Source organism: Daktulosphaira vitifoliae, unplaced genomic scaffold (genome assembly GCF_025091365.1).
Source record: "Daktulosphaira vitifoliae isolate Bord-2020 unplaced genomic scaffold, ASM2509136v1 Scaffold_4, whole genome shotgun sequence".
NCBI lineage: Eukaryota > Metazoa > Arthropoda > Insecta > Hemiptera > Phylloxeridae > Daktulosphaira > Daktulosphaira vitifoliae.
The window spans coordinates 4,059,856-4,082,236 of NW_026099575.1; the positions used below are offsets into that span (position 1 = coordinate 4,059,856).

Sequence of the window (22,381 nt, forward strand, 5' to 3'; positions counted from 1 at the left end):
AAAAAAAAAAATTTGTCCCGACGATCTATCTTCTATGTGCAAATGGCTGTCGAAAATTAAAAAAAAATGTAATGATTGCGATAAAAATTACCTTTTATCGGGATGTTTTTTGTGCTTAAAACTGCCATAACTTTTTCAAAAATTAACAAATAAAAATAATATTTTTTTGTATTAAAACCTTAGATATTTCCCTTTCATTTGATATAATTTTTTTTGGAAATCTACCACTTATTCTGTTCACTGGGGGGATTTAAAATAGTAACTTTTTTACAAAAAATAACTTTTTCAACTTAATTTTTGAAAATGTTCCGGAAATACTGCGTCCTTTAAACATATATCAAATTAAAGCTTATTTTATGTACTACAAAATGAAAACAAAAAATTTGTCCCGACGATCTATCTTCTATACGCAAACGGCTACCGTATTCAAAAATATGCTATTTTAACAAATTTTTTTTTAAAATGAAATACTATCTACAGATTTGCATCGAAGCGTTTCTTATGATAGTGATTTAAATCACTGTCAAATATCATCTATACTTGTCCCATCTATGCCTTGTCTACACTTTGCCTTGACCCCACTGTGCTACCGTTTTTTTTTTATCCCTTCAGAGTTAAAAATGTTTATTTATAATTTTTTTAAATGGGAACCACTATTTTTGATTTGATATGATAGAAAAAAAAATTACAAACAAATTTGTTCTTATAATTTTTTTTATCCGAATAACCGTTTACGTTTTGTAATTGTTAAAAGATTTTGACTTCCAGAAAAAATATTATCATTTATTACGTTTCATAATATCGGTGGCAGTGCAACTGGTATTTTTTGATAGATCCTTTAGTCTATAAAACCATAGACTTAGCTATTAATAATACACCGAAAACCCGATTTGAATCTATTATTGTAATCACTCATTTAGTGCGTAGTAAATTTTTATAGCCAATTTACCTGTCATAACTTGATCAATAAAATTTGGTTTATCCAACAGCAAATAAAAATAATGACTTTTGTATTTAATACAGTAAAATGACAATAAAAATTTGGTCTAAAATCACTTAACTTTAACAAGCTGTAACGGACGAACGGTTAATCGGATAATAACAATTATAAGAACAAAATTGTTTGTAATTTTTTTTTCTATCATATTATAAAGTTCAAAATAAGGGTCCCCATTTAAGAAAATTATAAATAAGGGTTTTTATCCTTGAAGGGACAAAAAAAATAATGGTTTGACTACATATTATTGTAGAGTTTTTTGAACTTGATATTTTTTCTCTATAATAAAATTTGAAATTCTCAATATTTTCTGAGAAAATTAGTGTCTTACCAGATTTCGATCATCCTGTATACTATTATATTACGAATAATTTCTAAATCTTTTTAATTACATAACCTATTCCATTCAAAAATATGTAAATGCAACCCAATTCCCTTTATAACTTCTTTTTATATCATCACATATATAATTTTCTGTAATCTCGGAGGAGCTAAACCTCTTCTAGCACTCCTAATTCGCGTTCATGACTCGAAATCATATAGTTATTATGGTAGGTAATAGAGGTCTGCATGGTTCAAATTTTCAAGAACCAATCAAAGAATTTAAAATTTAAAAATTTAAAGATTGGATCGAACTGGACTATCTAATAAAAAATTTTGTACAGGCCAAACTGAACCGAACCAAATAAAAATGAAGATCGTATCAAACTAAACAGAATTGTTAATAAAAACAAAATTTGGCAGCCACAAAAAAAAAAAAAAAAATTAAACTTGACTATACAAGGTCTAATTACAATTTACTGAAAATGTTCATAGATATTAAAAAACTTTTATCATAATACATTTAAAGACATTTTTTTTTTTAGTATTTGGTCTTAAATTTAAAACAAAATTAATTAATAATTAAAATAGTTATCCACAAAAGTATTTAAAAGTTTACTCAGAAATAAACTATTTGTAAAATTATGTAATTATAAGTAACACAACTACCAAAGGTTTGGCTGGTGTAGTAGGTATACGTAGATTGTACTTAGTAACAAGAATGTAGTCGACTCGTCGTTAAAGTTGGTAAAAGGTCGTCGTACTCGTTTAACACAACGTTCGAACAATACACAAATTAATTAACATTTCAATATTATTTACACAAATATTTAACAGAAAAAGTAACACACTAAATATTTAGATAGATCGTAACCAGAACGGGTCGTATGCAAAAAGGTATTCGCCAAGGCGTCGAAAAACGGAAAACAAAGTAGTAGAACAACGGAACGTAATAGGTTCAATTAAACGTCAGAACAAACAGAATGCTTCATCAAAAATTGATAGTGGACGACCGCACAAGGCTCATGAAGGGGAATACACGATGACAATCAATTGTCATATTAAAATTAGACAGATGACATCGAATGACACAAGTGAGCGTTCGTTTAGAACAGGGAGAGGTACCATGCATAAGATGCTTTGTTAATCATTATAAAAAATTTTATATTGAATTATTATTATTAATTTTATTAAAGGAAACAATATATATATTACATTAAACATAAAAAATTTTCTATTGTCCTAAAATTTAACGAATTATACATATTAAATAATATTTTATTATATAATTTTTGAATTAAAATCTTATTTTATCAAAAATGAATATTTGCAGGTAGCTTCCAATGAATAGTTATTGCTTCCATGATAAATATGAAGCTAGAACACGGTGTTGTTTTAAATTTTTCGTACTTTATTTTATTTTAACCAACATTATGTACTCAGATTCTCATAAATGTACTATTATTTATTAATACAAGGGTAATTCTTTAAAACAGTTTTAAATTGTTCCTGAATCAAAATAATCTTGTAGTATTTTAGAAGTGTCATAACAGTCTTTACGTGTCTAGAAATAATTATTGTTAATAAAAGCGACCATTTTTAACCAAAATTTTAGAAAATATTATGAAGTAATTAAATTTTTTAATAATTGATTTTGTAAGAAAACAATACGGAATTCCTGAAAATTCTATCAAGACGTGGATCATTATTTTAAACAATTCAGTGTACATTTATAATAATAGTTAATTTTATGACACAGCTACGCATGTACAAAACAAACGGGTAAATTATATTTGTATCGACATTTTTTTGGAAGCAAATAAAATTTAAAACAAAATATGTAATTCCTTATCTCATAATGTAACGCATAAGAACTAAATATATGCTTCTATGTATTTATCATTTAATGTTATAGAAGAATTACTTATAGAAAAAAACGGTAAATATAACCGTAAATTTTAAATATTGTTAAAATATTATAAAATCTATGAAAGATCTAATTGTTTACGGCAGGAAAGAACTAATAACAGGAAAGACAAGAAAGGGAAGTGTCCCAAACAGTGAGACACTGAGAGCCTCCATATAATCAAGGTCAATGTATTTTTATCATATAGGTATTCATTGAGCGTTAACGTTCACTATCAAAAATCAATTGAACCTATTATGATAAAAATTATGACCCTTAGATTATTTCACACGTGTGGTTTTACTATTAGCAAGAATGTAGTTTAGTTTTTGTATAATTATCAACAATTAAGTATCCACTTTTTTAAAAAAGTGAACCATTTTCTCAATTTGTTGACGGAATTTGAGAAAACCAGAATTGAGGAACCGGATTAATGAATTTTTAAAAGTAAAAAACTATTGCAAAATTTATAATCTATGATATACAGAGTGATTTTTTTTATCATAACTCACTCAATTATTTACATAAAAAAATAATTTTAACATTTTTTTTGGTTACATTTAGTTACACTTTATTCTTGAATTATTAACTATGTAATACTTTTAAATTTCATCTCTTATGCCTCGTAAGGGTGTCAACTTTGTTTTTTAAATAGGAACACAAATTTTGAATTTAATAAAATGTTTGAGTTTTTAATTTAATAATAAATGGAATTTGAATTTTTAGTATAACTTTATTAAGTAAAATTAAAACTATATCTATAATATAAAAATGAATCACAAAATGTGTTGGTAAGCGCATAACTCAACAACGCCTCGACCAATTTGGCCAAATCTTTTTTTAAAATGTTCGTTGAAGTTCAAGGATGGTTTTTACGGCGAGAAAAATTAGAATTATTGCTGGAAAAACCCAAGAGTGTTTACTTAGTTAGTGTTTGTTTAGTTCGTGATTAGTGAAAAAATAATTTATATTTGATATGCCTCCTATAAGACGAAGCAATTTAGGTAGAAGAACCAGAAATGCTACAAACCAAGCTAATTACCGATCTAATCGTACTGCACAAGAACGTGACGACAGAAATAAACGTGAAAGAATTCGGATATCACAAACGCGTGAAGCGCGAGCGCGACATTCAACTAATAATCGCGCAAGTTTGAATCGAGCTGCTTTCAGTTACGATGTGTCAATTGACTACAGTAACTACCAATGTGTTGTTATTGGTTCTATGAACTCGGTTTGCTCACACTGTAAGGCATTAAAATACAAAAACGAAGCCAATGGATTGTGTTGCGCAAATGGTAAAGTGAAATTGATACCATTGGATATAATAATATTATACCTGGAATCAATCCTCAAGGAGATTTATACGACGGAAACAAGGAAAACCAGTTCCAGGATATACAGATGTATATTCCACCGATGCGATTGGCCGGATTTATTCAGTACATCCAAGCAATGATGAATGTTTTTATTTACGACTGCTATTAGTCAATGTACGTGGCCCAACATCATTCCAACAGTTACGAACTGTTGATGGTGAATTGTGTGGATCCTACAGAGAAGCCTGTCAACGTTTGCAATTGCTTGAAAATGACGCTCATTGGGATCAAACTCTCAATGATGCTGTAATATCATCACACGCTCATGAAATACGAACATTGTTTTCTATAATCATATCTACATGCTTCCCATCAAACCCAATTGATTTGTGGATCAAGTACAAAGATTATATGTGTGATGATATTTTGTATCAAATACGGAATAGAATGGGAAATCCAAATATACAAATCAGTGAAGAAATTTACAATGAAGCATTGATTTCAATTGAGGACATGTGCTTGATAATGTCAAACAAACTATTAATTCAATTAGGCCTGACCGCGCCCAATCGTCCAATGCATGACGCTTTTAACCAAGAGTTGCATCGAGAAAAACTGTATGATCTCAACGCTTTGAAAGAATTAATTCAAACAAATCTTCCACTGTTAAATGAACAACAGAAGTATGTATTTGAAACTCTTATGAAAGTAACAAATGATGAAACTGGAGGGATTTACTTCTTAGATGCACCTGGTGGTACAGGAAAAACTTTTTTGATTTCATTAATATTAGCAACAATTCGCTCACAAAATAAAATTGCACTTGCACTCGCTTCGTCGGGAATCGCAGCAACTTTGCTTGAAGGTGGTCGAACAGCCCATTCAGCACTAAAATTGCCATTAAATATGCAAAGCAATGAAACTCCAACCTGCAACGTTTCGAAGAACTCTGCAATGGCAAAGGTTTTGCAGCAATGTAAATTGATTGTTTGGGATGAATGCACGATGGCACATAAAAAATCTTTGGAGGCTTTAGACAGAACCTTAAAAGATCTACGGAGCAATAATAACCGATTTGGTGGTGCAATGATTTTATTAGCAGGAGATTTTCGTCAAACATTGCCAGTGATTCCACGATCAACGCCAGCTGATGAACTCAATGCATGTCTAAAGTCCTCCAATTTGTGGAAACATGTCAAAGTACTTCATTTAAGCAAGAATATGCGTGTCGAGTTGCAAAATGACCAATCTGGAAACATATTCTCTAAACAACTCATTGACATTGGTAATGGCAAATTTCCTATAGACATGTTGACTGGCTGTATTAACTTTCCTCAAAGTTTTTGTCAGTTAACTCGATCAAAAGATGAACTTATTCAGAAGGTGTTTCCAGATGTTTCTCAAAATTACAGAAACCATGATTGGTTGAGCGAACGAGCTATACTGGCTGCAAAAAACATAGATGTAAATGAANGTATGGCTGCAAAAAACAGTTACAAAAAAAGAAATAATAATGACATGTTTGTAGTGAATAAAAAATATAATAAAATATAAAAATAATAAATTATACAAGAGAATTTGAATTTAAATTTAAAGCCAAATAAACATTCTGTCTGAATACAAAACGCGACATAGAAAAAAAATCGATATGATCCATAATACTGTTAGCCAAAGATAGAGTTCTTGGGAAAAACGAGGAGGAAGTATAAATATTTTTAGGAAGAGAAATATGAAAAAAATTTCGGTTCTGTTCAGGAGAATTTTTTTAAATACGTAGGCAAAAAAACTGCCACATTACAAATCTTTTTGACAGGACGAAGTCTGTCGGGTCAGCTAGTTAATTTTTTTGAACTTGATATTTTTTCTCTATAATAAAANAATAATATTTTTATTATAGTTTTAATTTTACTTAATTAATTAGCTACAAGTGATCAATTTTTATTATATAACTTTATTAGTTTATTAGATATATATATGTTAGACATATTATAAATATTTAAAGTTTCAAATTTTTGAGATACTATTCATGTATAATAAACAAGGGTTACAAATACTGGTAGCTAATTAGTTTTTTATGACGTCGATATTCAGATACGCAGCATTTATCATCAATGGTAGCAAGGCCATTTGGGCCTTTACCATTGGACCATTTGGACCATACCAATTGGCAATACAGAAAGCATATCTATTGATAGTCATAATTGATCTTAAAAACTCCATAACTGTAAAAAAACAAAGTTGACATCCTTACAAGGCTAAAGGGATGAACTTGGAATATTATAGTTTAGTAGTAGCACACACAAATAGAGTAAAAAAAATTATTAAATTACAAAGTAAAATGAAAGTAACTGTTTAATTGATAAAATAGAACTTTTTTCAATTTTTGAGGGTAATATCTTTAACTAGATACGAATAGAATCATTTGACGTATCGTTGAAAAAAGTAGGTCAAGTGAGAGCAGAGATAATAAATGATTGTCACAAAAAAATACCTTCTCACCTTTGCATCGAAGCTATAACCTAAAATATAGTAAATTTCTTCTTACAAGGGGCGACTACACTGATGGGATCCTTGATCTTTATTGAAGTTATTGAATGAGGTAAAAATCAGTGGAGTTGAAAATTTATTCCAACTTAAAAAGAATTAAGATAAAAATGCAAAGGGTTCCTTGCCATTCAAGGGTTGGAACATAGAACCCCAAGCGCGTAAGACATAAGTGTTAACGACTCGGCAACCGTACATCGCTTCGGTCGACTGAACAAATGGCAACTTAAGCTAATTTAAATGTCAAATAAAAGAGGTATATATAAAGTATTTATCATTAAAGAATATAATTGATTCATGCATTTTTAAAAAGTTATAGCAACATAAAGTTAAAAAATGTAAAATATAATATCAAGATTTTTTTACAAAAATAGCTTATTTTTGAATACGGCAGTCATTTTTACCATGAAGACAAGTCTAGAGGTCAAATTTTTTTTTTTCAAATAAAAGTATATTACATAAGCTTTAATTTAAGGTATATATAAAAGTGTCAGTCTTTCCGGAACATTTTCAAAAGTTAAGTTGAAAAAGTTGCCATATTGAAACAAATGAGCAGGTAAAGGGTCAAATATTCACAAAAATATATCAAATGATAGGTAAAGACATCAAGCATCTATAAAAAAAAATTATATTAATTTATTCATTTTTAAAAAAGTTATGGTAGTTTTAAGAAAAAAAAATTTCGAATATTTGCGATTTTTAAATTTGTAATTTTTTTGGGATTTCCCCCACTTACGGGGAATGAAGTCATTTTTTTCAATTTTTGAGGATAGTACCTTCGACTAGATACAATTTGTGATCTTTTGACATATTATTCATAAATATCGGTCCAGTGAGAGCTGAGATTGAGTGGTGACACAAAAAAAAAAAAAAAAAAAAACATCATAGTAAAATTAATACCTTCTCAGCTTCGCATCGAAGCTAAAAAATTTTACAGAACTATTTAATCAAAATGGAAAAATAACAAATTGAAAATCTTAGGGTCTTATGAATAAGGCGATTAATTTAAATTAAAATTAATTTACACACTATTGAAAAATCGTATACAATGGTTATATTAAAAAACTAGTACATAGATACGTCGACGGTGACGAACTAACTTCTATGATAGCCATACGGGTGGACAATAAGTGCCTGATAAAGATAAACTCAATAAACATTGCATAAATAATTTAAAATTTTGATGGATCGATATCAATTTTAGGACAAGTATTCATTGAGTTATAATCACTTTAATATATTGAGTGTATATAAAAGCCGATTATTTCAGTGGTTTTAACTGAAAAACAAGACCTATATTATAAGAGTATTAAATATATAATACTGATAATAAAATGTCTGGAGAAATTATATCATGAACACCAAAAGTTATAAATCATTGTTTACATCGATATTTAATAGTTAAAATTCTAATTTTACATTTTTAAATACATTACATTATACATTTGTCGTGTGCGAACATTAAAGTTGTTTCTCTCTGTATAAGGTACGCATGCGCACACGAGCAGTGTTTGGTCGCCCGGCAGCGTCGTCCATACGGCAAAATATAAGTATATTATTATTATTGAGGGTAATTTATTTTTAGAATTATTACGCTCGTCGTTATCGTCGTTTGCTATAATAGTATAATTTTATTATTATTATTTTCATTTCTATTTTCTACTGCGACCTTTAAAATAATATGTGTATTGTGTTTTATTTTACTATATTTAATTTGATATTTTTTTTATACCTGTAACTAGCGGTATTAAATTTAAAGTCGCATCCCCACCACCAACACTCACGAATCACCACTGTTAAAATAAATTAAAATATATATATATATATATTGTTGCATAACATCGAAGAATTATAAAATATATGTTAATTCCCTACTACTAGTATACATAAACTTACATACATGTACATTTAGTTTTATATAACGTAATCTTGGGAGATAAGAATAAAAAAATAAATAAAAAGTAAGTTAACATGCAACAGAAAATTATATATAATATTATTATACAGAAATTTCCGCGGGTCTTTGCTCTTGTTAAAAACTAAATAAACTTTTATGAAAATATTTCTATAAGATACTCAGTATTTAGCCTTTTAAGTTTTCATATAATATTGTACGTATAGATGATTGATATTGATATTAAAATAATTAATATGTTCCTTACTGTTTATCTTTTTAGGTATTACTTTTTTAACAGTTAAATATACTTGCAACAATCCCATATCAAACGAGAAATAAAATTTACTACACAAAAATCTAACAAATCTTAATTTTTTAATATTTGTAATTAGAAATTAATAAATAATTAATATATTTAATGTTGTTTGATAATTAAATTATTGAACTTACATTTATCAGGTTCAGAAAGTGAATTTTTCCTTCATTAGTATTCATAGACATGTTTTATATTTCCAAATGTCAAAAAGTGTTCTAAATTCATACAATGCGGACGTATTTTTTACTTCTCTTCTTATCTTACACTAAATATTATAATGTGTTTAACTAATCTCTTATTTAAAGTTTTCTACTTAATAAACTGTCTCAACCTTTAAATTGTTCGGCATGTTTGACCCGCTTTGCAGAATTAGATGTACCTGTAAAGTGTGATAGTTGCTCTGAAGATGTTCATAGTAAATATTTGAAACTTTCAGGAAAAATAAATCTTTAAAATATTTCTGTATGGCTTGCGATCAAGGACTTAAGGAACTACCTGAATTAAAAATTCTTATAAAAAAATTACTAACGGAAGTTGATGCACTTAAAAACTCAACGTCACAAAATTTAAAAAAAGAATCAGACTATGAATTTGTTATCAGTGATATTAATGAGCGCAACAGGCGTGAAGCAAATCTTATCTGTAACAATGTCACCGAAAGCGATTCAAATCAGTCTGAAGCACGCATTGTATATGATCGCGATCAGGTAAATGTCATTTTACATACTATAATCAACGAACCTAAAGTTACAGTGCCGGTACCGATAAAAATTGTTCGTCTTCCCCGTTATCAATCTAATAAACCTAGACCTTTATTGATTACATTCAATTCTGCATCTGAAGCGTTTGATATCATTAAAAATAAATAAAGCTTTCATCTTGTTTTCCGTCAATTTCTTTAATTTTAATTTTAACTTTAATTTTAATTTAATTCTTCGTATTTCAAATGGTGAAATTGGAATAACTATAAAATTTGTCAAAGGAGTACCAAAAATTGTACAAACATTCGAAAAAAATGACTATAATTCACAAAAAAACTTTTAAACTTACATGCTTTCTATCAAAATGTACGAGGTCTTAGGACGAAACTATTGTATTTTCGTGATTCTGTAAATAACCTTGAGTGTGATTTGTTGTTTTTATCTGAAACGTGGCTTAATAATAATATTAGTGATGCTGAACTAGGACTAGTTAATTATAACATTTTTAGATGTGATCGTGATATAAGTCGTGAAACAAGAGGGGTTGGCGTTTTAATAGCTATAAATTATAAATTTAATTGTGTTTTTTTACATTCAGAAAATATTAATATAATAGATTATACAGGGTGGCCCAGCACTCACTGACAACTTAAATAACTTTTGATCCAATTAATATTTTTAGCTGATTTTTTAAAAATAATAGTTATACGTTAGGTCTATAGCTATATCTTAATAATTAATTTTTTTACATTTTATTAAAAATATTAATTATTTTTAAATTTTAAATAAAATGTAAAAAAAAAATCTAAGATAGCTATTTTGTAGAGTAGAATTTAAGAAAAATTTTAATAAAAAAATATCTTATTAATATTCATTAGTAAATATTCTGTAGCATTTTAAAGTTTGTGAAAATTTGAATTTTCATGTATTATTTTACAGTATTAAACATTACAATCTTGGCATTAATACCATGATAAGAAATTTGATAAGGCAATTATTACTTATCACCAGGGCCGTCCCTACACTTTGCGGGGCCAGGGGCATAACTATATTTGCGGGGCCTACCAAAAAACTCTCTCAAAAAATTACACTCACGTAAGTCGTAATCTCAACCATTTCAAATGTTAACATACATAAAGTATTATTTCAAAAATAATATAACATTCTATTTCATTTATTTAATAATATAATATTGTCAAATAAAAATTCAAACTACATTTATAATATATGTAAATAGTTAATTCAAAGAAAACTTAAGATTATTTAAGTGCGTTAGCGCGGGGCCCAAACGAGGAGTCCGAAGCGCGGGGCCCCGCTCGCNGGGGCGTGGGCCCCGCTCGCCCCGGCCTTAGGACGGCCCTGCTTATCACTCTCATTCAAAAGTATAAGTCATTTTCATAAAAAAGTTACACACCTCCAAATTATAGTAATCATGAATAGATAGTGTTTTGTTGTTTCCTTTTCTCAATACATATTTCAATGGTTAATTGGGGTTAATGGTACATTTTTTTCATGGATTGCATCATACTTAACAAATCGTTCTCAGGCAGTAAAACTATTTTTTCATATTTCTGCTGATTTTCACGTATTATCAGGCGTCCCATAAGGATCGCATTTAGGACCACTACTTTTCTTAGTTTTTATTAATGATTTGTCACAGTTAATAGATAGCGACGTTAATATATTACTTTTTGCAGATGATGCTAAATTATTTTGCTCAATAAAATCTTTTTCAGATGTCGAGGTATTACAAAAACAATTATACAAATTTTTTTGGCGTCGTATTAAAAATTGCCTTCCTCTAAACATTGATAAGTGCAAAGTAGTTTCATTTACTCGTTCAAAAAACCCAATACTATTCAATTACAAATTAAATAATATTGAATTAAGTAGAGAAGCTGTTATTAAAGATTTAGGTGTACATTTTGAATCGGATTTATCTTATAAATTTCATCACAACTCACAATTAAATAAATGCTATAAAATGCTAGGCCTTATTAACAGAAATACTCAAGATTTTAAAAAAACATCCTGTTTGAAAACATTATACTGTTCCCTAGTTCGACCAACTTTGAATTTTGGCTCTATAATATGGTCTCAAAATCTTTCTACAAATTCAAAAGACCTTGATAGAGTCAAAAATTTCTTAAGAGGATAGCTTTCTTATCAAATTCAAATATATCTAGTGATTCATATAGTACTATTTAGGATTCTATTGGTTTAGATTCACTAGATCTAAGAAGAAAACTCTTTGATGTTCTATTTATTTATGACCTACTTAATGGTCATATTGATTGTCCACATCTTCTGGCTTTAATTAGAATACGAGTTCCCTCTGATAACTCTAGATCATCTGATCTATTTTTTATTCCTCACTATCGTAAGAGTTTGGGTGCAGTTTCTTTTTTTCCTCGCGCGCTAGTTATGGCTAATACAGCGTCCATTTCCGTCGATTTTTTTGATATAAATCGTAAAAAGTTTAAGTTAAATGCATCACTGGTATTAAGAAATAAAACCATTCAAAAGTTTTTAGTCTAATTAATTTATTTATTCTTAGTTATTTTATGTTATTCTCATACATTGTATTTTTTTTTTTTGGTGTTTTATAATAGTTTTAATATGTTCTTATTCTTATTGATTACTGTTTGTCTGTCATTATGTAATCTGTCAATATGTATTGTAATTTGTATATATATATTTATAAAAAGGGCTAATGCCCGTTAAATGTTTTTAAATAAATAAATTATTCCATCGTTTTTTTAAATTTACATGCTGTAATTTTAAATAATAACAATATTATTAAAGCGTAATATTTCAGAAGAAGTCTAGTAAAATATTTATTAGTGTTGTATTATTAAATTCTTCAAGAGGGTGTTATAACCGTTCAATGATTAGCCCAATATTTAACATGAATTTTTATAATTTATTTGGAAAATTTCGGTTCGAGTTTAGTTCTTTTAAAATCGAAGGAAATTTCTTATATCGTAAGAATGACTTGATAAAATGTGTTCATCAGATAACCATGACATAAATAAGTTTAACTAAGTATTCTTGGATAATAAGAATAGAATATAGAATATAGAATTGCCTATATTTATTTTGGGAACTATGTTACTACTATCAGCGTTGAATATAAGATTTTTGAATTAAATATTTTTATATTTTCAGTTTTAATTTAATATTTTAAATAAAATTAGCCATAGTATCAATTTGTATTATTTAAATTTAAATTTAAATTAAATTAGAAGAACACATTTTCATTTAATTACAAAGCGGATAATAATTTAAAGCATTAAAATAAATGCGATATAAAATAAATTAATTGTAGAGATAGAATCTTTATTTGCTACTCATATCATCAAAAGTATAATGATAGATTATTTTATAAAATTATTTATATTAGTTGAAAATTTATCTGAAACTCAATAAAGTTACTTTTATATATACTGTATAATTGTCAATTATTAAATAAACTCCTAGATTAAATTTGCTATATTTCTTAATGAGAAATTTTATCAATATTTTTACTAACTACTTTAAAAATAGATGAACTTATATTTTATTTTATTATTACTATTATCGTATTAACTGAGAATAGAATAAATACATTTAAAATAATTTTGCCCGTACCTGTGATTTTTCTTAGACTTTTTCGTTTTCAAATTGACTTAAACCACAAATGTTCTCAAACAAAAATTATTATTTTATTCGTATTGAATTACTAAATTTAGTGTAGAACGACTATCACAGATATACGTGAAGTCTAATGTAATTCGTATGCCATTTTTGAAGGTTACAGAATTATTTTCATTTTTCCCACTTTATAATATAATTATTTAATAATAATCGACTTACTCAACAGCAATGCCATGAAATGAATTTTGCTCAACTGGCAGGAAGTATTGACATAGCATATTAATTATCATATTATCTAATAATCATTGTTTAGAAGAACTATAACATTAAAGCAAATATTATTGCTGGTTTTTGTACATAAGAGTTTTATCATCTTTTTTATTTAAGGTCGGATCTTAAAAATAACTATAATTTTATTTTTTCCATTAAATAGTCTCTGCAATTAAATTATTGATATTAAACCCTCTAAACTTTTAATAACACGAAATCATGCCGATTGAAATATTTGCAAAAGAAGTGAGTGAGTACTCGTGACTCATTACGTAGAAACTGATAAGATAAAATAGTTGCACCGATTTCATTTCAATGTGCATGATTATAATAATAATCTGTAATTTAAAATATATAAAAATGTTAAAATAAAAATTATTGCAAATAGTGAATTAATTAATTATTAAAAGATTGATTTAATAAATTGTTTCTATGTTTGTAATAAAAATGTATTCATACTAAATACTAATATGTTATGAGTCTCATTTCAAATGAGTGTATCTATGATTTGAGGGTGTTTAACAATACATGAAATTCAAGAAAACACTATTATGTATATTGCGTATAAAAGTGTAGTTGAATAAGATAAATCATCTAACATAAAATAACAGCTCAAATGAATTTCAAACTATACGGGATGACTTCTTAAATAATCATAATATCTTAGAAAGTATTAGACCTTATCATTATTTTATTTTTTTAACAATAATAGTTCTTAACTGAGATGCTTTACAAGAAAAATCAATATTTTTCTCCCGCTCTTTTTTACCCTAATTTATATCAATTTCAATTTTTTAATGGCTAACTTAATTTTTTTTATATAATCAGATTTATTTAATTGAAAAATTAAATAAATCAAAATTGTTTTATTTAAAAAATCGTTTTACATTATTTGATTTTCAACGAGTTACAGCTGTTTAAAGATTAAGAGCGACTAGAAAAAATTGATTTTTAAAAAACAGCCAATAATGTTATGTAACAACATAGGTGCACATACGGGGGTACTTGACATCACCAAACCTGAAATTAGCACATCCAGAAATTTAAAGCAAAACATGATATTATGATGATAATAATAATTCATTATTGCCGTAAATTTGAGTTATTTTTATAATTTTTACATATTCTTTGATAATTTTATTTATAACTAATGTTCAGGTAAATAACTTCTTCTTCTTTTCCTCGTCTTAATCCAAACTACTTGGGGTCGGTCACCCTTATCCTAAACTTCCTCTTGACACGATTACCCACATCATCTTGATACGGTATAAAAGTTGTTTCATAATAAATTAAACCGTGATTAAAATAATTGTGGATTAAATTAATTACACCTTTAACTATAACAATATAATTAAAAGACTTGAAAGCACATATTAACAATAGTAAAGTCCGGTATGAAGTCAATATATATAATTCGACGGCACGTGTGGCGGATGTATGTCATAGGTGAACTGGTTTACATAGTTGCCGACGTGTCTCGCAGTGCTACACCCCCTGACCTGTCTTATCTACCGACCGACGGACAAGACAAACTTGTGTTGTCGTTAACACTTAAGACTGCGACTGTGGACAGCTGATAATGACGACAGGATAACGTGCTAATTCACTGTAAATGAATTGTGCGCCATTACGGGTCGTGTCAATCTATGCTCACGCCAGACGTCTTCATATCGCATTTAATTACATCCCTCCATCTCTTTTTTAGTCTTCCTCTACATCATCTTCATTCAACATTCACTTCTATAACGATTTCATTTTTATTTGATCAACCATGCGCTATACCCAAAAATATTTATTGTGTTTTCAATAATTCAAGATATTAAACAATAAGAAAAAAACTAACTTTATACACTATCACTAACATAATAAGTTTTATTTTAGTTTTAATTGTTATAGAGGTGCATGGGCAAGAACCTCTTTAGCGCTCAAACCCATGGTGCATTGAACTAATACATTAATTTTACTTCAATAATCAACTTAAATTTAATATATTTCTTAATTCCATTAGAATTCTAACAAATTGTAGAGGCTTCATAGTAACTAAGAAATTATATTTTGAACATCTTCATTGTTGTAAATCGATTCTCGCATTATTATTTCTCTTGATAATTTTAGAATTATATATATTAATAATATTTGTTAATATTTTTATTTTAATATTAATTTCATATATATTTTAAATATTCAAATTAGTTTTTTGTTCAGTTGTAATATTAGTTTTTTATGTTTTATTTAAACTTTTATAAATGTTTTATTATTATTTATTTATTATAAATGAACGCATAAAAGGACAAATTTATAATTGGTATTTTCCCAGTCTAATTATAATATATATAATTTTAATTCTGCAACATTATTATCGACACATTATATTAACTAAACGGCAAATATTTTATTTTTGATACTCTAATTTTTACACATTAGAAGTGTTTATTTTTATCAAGTTCGAAAACAATCAAAATAGCTTCCTTGAAACAATATAAGTATGCACTAAAGACAAATTTGCGTCAATTTATTTACAAAAATTATGATATCAAGAACTTTTGATGAGAAATTGATACATTATTTACTGCAACACAACTCGTATATATAAGAATAATATTTGTTTGCATGATTAGAACAAGGCCAAAAATAACAACTGTTACACGCAAAAGTCATTTTAATATTTGTAATGATAACAATGTTGTTAACATACAGAACATACAGATATATTAATTTAAGAAATATAGTGCCAGGTATTCGGAATTTCTTTCTACATATATCAACAAATTTTTCAAATCAACAAAATGTTGCTTTCGTGGTTGTTTTAAGATATCTCAAACACTCACGAAGAAACGATAAAGTGTTATTAATAAACCGTGTGTAATATTAAATAAAGAATAAAAAACATTCTATTCATATCTTTGAAAAAAAAACTATACTATTCAAAAATTATTAAAAATAAAAAAATAAATATTATTTAAACTGAACATTTATTGAGTACTTTTATTTTATTTTTCTCAAAATAAAATATCTTTTCCATGACTTGGATATTTTTTTCGGTATTAAATTACAACTTTTATAAAAAAATTATATTGATCTAATCTGAAATAATAATAATGTATTGTATACTGTAGGTAGTATTATAAACAATTATGTATAGTTTTTGAATTGTACTAATCATTAAACCGTTATGTATCATATTTATGTACTTTATATGAACTGGTTGAAATTTTATTTGTGACAAAATGACAACTACAGAATATATAAGACCAGAATAGTCACTTAGAAAAAGTTATATTATTTCTTATTCTAAAAAAATGACGTTATACTTCATAAATTTAATTAATAAATCACTCCTGAGACTGAAGCGTCTTTCCATTATTTAACGATACATATATACTAATCGATTTTTTATAAACCACTCAATTACTTACAGAATATATATAATTAAAATGTTTTTTTTTTTTGGTTATTTTTAATTTCACATTATTCTTGAAATATTAACTATGTAATACTTTTTAAGTTCATCCCTTATTCCTCGTAAGGGTGTCAACTTTGTTTTTTAAATAGGAACACACATTTTGAATTTAATAAAATGTTTGAGTTATTAATTTAATAGTAAATAGAATTTAAATTTTTAGTATTACTTTATATGTTTATTAGATATGAACATTTAAGTTTCAAATTTTTTTATATACATGTATAATACACGAGGAGCTAATTGTTTTTTTATGCCATTGCTCTCACAGTCACAGATTGTTTATTATCAATTATGAATATCAATAGATATCCTTTATTTATTACCAGTTAGTGTATTTATTAACTGATAACAATGTGCCTTACTACCATTGATGATAAATGCTGCGTATCTGAATATTGACGTCATAAAAAACTAATTAGCTACCAGTATTTGTAATCCTTAGTATATTATACATGAATAGTATCTCAAAAATTTGAAACTTTAAATGTTTATATCTAATAAACAAATTAAGTTATACTAAAAAATCAAATGTCATTTACTATTAAATTAAAAACACAAACATTTTACTAAATTCAAAATATGTGTTCTCATTTAAAAAACAAAATTGACACTCTATAAATGTTTATGTACCTATCAGGAACATTTAATGTAAGACAATTACATGTTAAATTAAAAAAAAAAATTTAATCTTCTAGAAAATAATATTTTTGAACTAAATAGATAAATATGATAAATAGTGATTTACCTGAAATTAGAAAAAAAAAATCCCAAACTAATGGACGAATAGTATTGTGGTGCCAATATTTATAGATAAAGGAGACATAGTATGAAAATTTGGGAAAAGGTAATAGATAAGAAAATAAGAAATGAGACAGAAATAGTAGGAGTGCACCCAAGGTTCTGCTTTAAGCCCTTATTTTTTATAGTGATGGATGAAATTAATAAAGAAATACAAGGAGAGGTGCCGTGGTGCATATTGTTTGTTGACGATATAGTGTTTCTAGGAGAAAATAGGGAGGAAATAAATCAAAGGCTAGAGGTGTGGAGATCAGCTCTTGATGAAAAGGGTTTAAAAATAAGTAGGAATAAGACAGAGTATATAGAGTACGAGTTTGACAAAGGATTACAAAAAGTATATTAAAATTAAAAATTTAACCAACTCAAATTACATTTATATATTTTCATAACATATCTTGATACTTTTTTGGGATTTAAAAATATAACATGTTTTAGTTAAATACTAAAATTAAGATGAAAATTTGCTAAAACGAACAATATCTTAACACCTTATATTTATCACATACATTTTTTATCACTTGTAGGTTATACTGAAAAAAATCGAAATTGATATAAAATGACTAAAATTTTCAGACTGTAACTATAAGTCACTACCAAAGTTGTGAATTTTAATGATATTTGAATTTCTGAATTATAAACAATAAACATTAACATAGTAATGTAAATTATAATGTACGATTCCAAATATTCAAATTAAAAAATGTTTATGTAATAAACTGTAAAAATAAATATTTAATAAGTAAAAAAATAATTTTTTTGGTTTTGTTAAAAAACAAACAATTGGATGTTCAGATTTAGAGATATCTTATTTACTAGTAAATTACCATAATAAGTTCACTAACTGGTCATTTTAAAATGTATTCCTTGATATATAACTGTATATATTTATGATTCGTATTTCTCATGTTAAAATTATTTTTGTGCAACCTAATTATTCATACAATGTTTTAAATACATACAATATTTTTTCATTATTTATGTCTGTTATTTAACTACAATTTTTTGTTCAAATAAATAACTAAGATAGAAGATAATAATTTTAACAATTATTGTGCAATGATATTTTTCTTAATTGCCATTTGGGAACATAACTTTTTAGTTTATAAAAACTAAAAACATTGGACGATTCAATGTGTTTAACAGTAAACGAACAAAAATGAATATTATTTTCGTTGTTGTTCTATGGACATACGTCAAAAAATCACAACCAGTAAGTTATTTAAAAGTTAAAAAATATGTGTTATAGACAAATTATTTAGACGCAAGCTACAGAAATGATCTAATAGTTAAACATTTGGTGTTCGTTTTTCACACACAAAATTACTCACATTAAATCTAATGCTCTCACAGGTGTTAACAATGTATTTATTAAACTAGCAAACAAAGTTACGCAAATTTCGACCCATGAATTTATTTTATCTCCTAGTTGGTTATATATTTGACATTTTCCTAACCAAATGAACGACATACTTTTATCAAAAAAAAAAAAAAAAAAAATGCTTATACCATACTATTATTAACTATTTATGTTGAAAAGATAATATTTTTGTCGCTTAGTGAGGATTTGTAAAAAATATACTAGGTTTTTGTAGTAATAATGAATAAATCAATAATTATTTTTTCATAATTCAATTATTTAATTGAAATTTACGATAATTAAGAAAAAGCATGATTGATTGTAATATTGTGATAAAACTGAACAGCTCAATAAAAAACTGAATGATATCACGATTAAAATTTGAATTAATAATAACCCGTTCGTGTCTAGTAAATATTATAACGATATATTTCTTTTTTGCGTAGAGATTCATGGTTAACTTATATAGATCAAATTAGTGATTTACCTAGAAATAAGACATATCTTATATATGTATCGATAATAATTATAAAAAAAACGTACAAGTAGGCAATTTAATTACTTCCATATTTTAGTTTTAAATACATTTTTAACACTATGTGCAGTATAATATTTCAGTATATATTAGCCATAGAAAAAGTATACACCTGCGATGACTCTATAGCTCGTTCTTTTGTTAGTATTCATTATACTTATTCTCCAAAATTAACAAATGGAAATGGATATTTGGAGATTTTAAAAGACGTAAATTCCAATGATAACTATCAAGTATGACTCTGATAATATCATGACTTAATATTAATATAATTAATAATATAACGCTATATTTAGATAAGTGGTGATGTATATAAAAAATCAGAGGAAAAATGGATCAAATACGAGCCCTTAACCCAAAAGAAAACAAATTTATGTGTTTATTTATTCACAGATTTATTGTTTTTTCCATCAGTTCGCAAAGTTGTTAACCTCCAAGAGCGTTGTCCTTTGATGCAGGTACACACATTTTTCATAAAAATATGGATGTTACCATTAAAAAAAATAAAGTGGTACACTTAAAATAAAGGAATAGACCTAATATAATTTCAATCAGTTATTAATGGAGACATTAATACATTATGATAGTATTCGATGAAAACTGTAAATATATAAATAAACAAGTATAGCTTTTCTCAGCAATTGAACTACAATGTGTTAAAATTTTTAATTCAATTTTTCAAATAGTTCATTTCATTAGGTACACACTTTCAAAAAAAAAAAAAAATAAGAAGTATACATTTTATGAAAAATTAGGTCATATGTTATTTTATATTTTGAAAGGTAAATTCTACAAGATTGTAGTAAGACTAGTTATGATGTATGATTCAGAGTGTTGGGCGGTTGACAATAAATTAGACCAGAGAATGAGTGTAGCAGGGATGAGAATGCTTAGATAAATGAGTGGAGTGATCAGAGAAAATAGGACAAGGAACGAACATATAAGAGGAATTATATGTGTAGCGACAATCATAGATAAGATGAGAGAAAATAGACTTAAATGGTTTGGTCATGTTAAGAGAAGAATCGGAAGACGTAAGAACAGTTGTATAAATGAATGTTAAAGGAAGAAGAGGTAGAGGAAGACCAAAAATGATTGAGGGATGTAATTGAATCTAATATGAGATCTAATAGATGATGTGGGAGATCGTGTCAAGTAGAAGTTTGGATAAGGGTGGCCGATCCAAAGTAGTTGGGATTTAGGCGAGGAAAAAGAAGATGTTATTTTATATTTTCAGCAACCAATACCAATTATATTAGGGAATATTGGAAAATCCCAACCACAGAAGAATACCGGTATTCTCATTGTTTAAAATATAATTACTAGAGGTAATAAATTAATTGTTTTTTCGTCAAAACAACATTTTCATTATTTCGATAACGTTCACTTTACAAAATCATAAAATTTTCAACTTAATTTTTAGATAGTTGATGGTAGATAGTATGGTAAGGCCAATAAAATCTTGAAAAAACCTTTTTGGTACTCACATCACTTAGTCCTGTCCCGCTTCAAATATCTCCATGATGTACAAATTTTGTGAATTTTTATTTTTAATATTATTTGTCTAATAAATAAATAAATTATTTTTATAATTTTTTATTAGGGAAAATATCCATTTCGTATGGGCAAGATTTATACCAAACATCACCCTACGTTACCATATGGTTGTTGGAAAGTTGTTATAGATATTGAGAAGCCAGAAATAAACAAAGCCGAAAAAATTTGTTTAGTGTTTAATTCTGAACATTTATTGAAATCGAACCATTCAATGTGTGAATAAAACAAAATAATTATTAAATATATTAGTGCATTCAGCATTTCATACTAGAACAAAGGATTTTAATTTAAAAAAAATAGATACGCACTTTAATACTAAAAATAAATAATGTAAGGTTAACCTTCTATAATATTTCCTGACTTTTGTGAATGGATTTAAAATTTTGCACGAGAAGTATTATATTATATTTATATATAATATAATATTTATATTTAACATTACAGAACTTTTTCATCCTTTAAGGGTTGAAATATGAATTTTCCTTTAAAATGTCATTTATGTCGTCTATTCCCAGCTATTGGATTTGTTGATGAAACCTACAGTAAAACTTTGTAACCAAGACTATTGTAAAAAAATAAACAAATACAAAAGATATCGCAAAATATTTTTTTTTAATTTGACGATTAAAACGAGGCATTTATTTGCATTATACCAAATAGACATCATGTTCACGAAAAAAAAAATGTAATAATTATTTATTAACTGTATTTAATAATTAATTATTAGTTTAATTAATTCAAAACGACTTCTACAGAAAATTGTA

The 22,381-nt window shown here is 26.7% G+C and overlaps 2 protein-coding genes across 16 annotated transcripts in view; one reads left to right on the plus strand and one right to left on the minus strand.

The window, feature by feature from the left end:
• The window catches only part of LOC126905522 (ATP-binding cassette sub-family G member 4-like), a 32,911-nt gene extending 18,939 nt beyond the window's left edge, over window positions 1–13,972 (minus strand). Inside the window, exons 1-4 of one of the 6 annotated variants that reach the window (XM_050685281.1) lie at window positions 13,632–13,752; window positions 10,351–10,443; window positions 9,632–9,679; window positions 9,435–9,565 (exon numbers count right to left, since the gene is read on the minus strand). Coding sequence is in view for 1 of the 6 variants with exons in the window: in XM_050685278.1 (XP_050541235.1) it covers window positions 13,857–13,872 (16 nt within the window). In the remaining 5 variants the exon portion in view is untranslated. Of the gene's footprint in view, window positions 1–1,987; window positions 2,121–7,987; window positions 8,103–9,434; window positions 9,566–9,631; window positions 9,680–10,350; window positions 10,444–13,631; window positions 13,767–13,856 lie in introns of those variants that run through there. The other 5 variants (XM_050685283.1, XM_050685278.1, XM_050685285.1 and 2 more) reach the window with 5 other exon arrangements.
• LOC126905527 (uncharacterized) overlaps window positions 1–22,381 on the plus strand; it is a 49,078-nt gene that overhangs the window by 21,678 nt on the left and 5,019 nt on the right. For 2 of the 10 annotated variants that reach the window (XR_007704020.1, XR_007704018.1), the window contains exon 2: window positions 2,181–2,644. Coding sequence is in view for 5 of the 10 variants with exons in the window: in XM_050685296.1 (XP_050541253.1) it covers window positions 9,886–10,007; window positions 20,131–20,293; window positions 20,357–20,518; window positions 21,664–21,840 (624 nt within the window). In the remaining 5 variants the exon portion in view is untranslated. The other 8 variants (XR_007704022.1, XR_007704021.1, XM_050685296.1 and 5 more) reach the window with 7 other exon arrangements.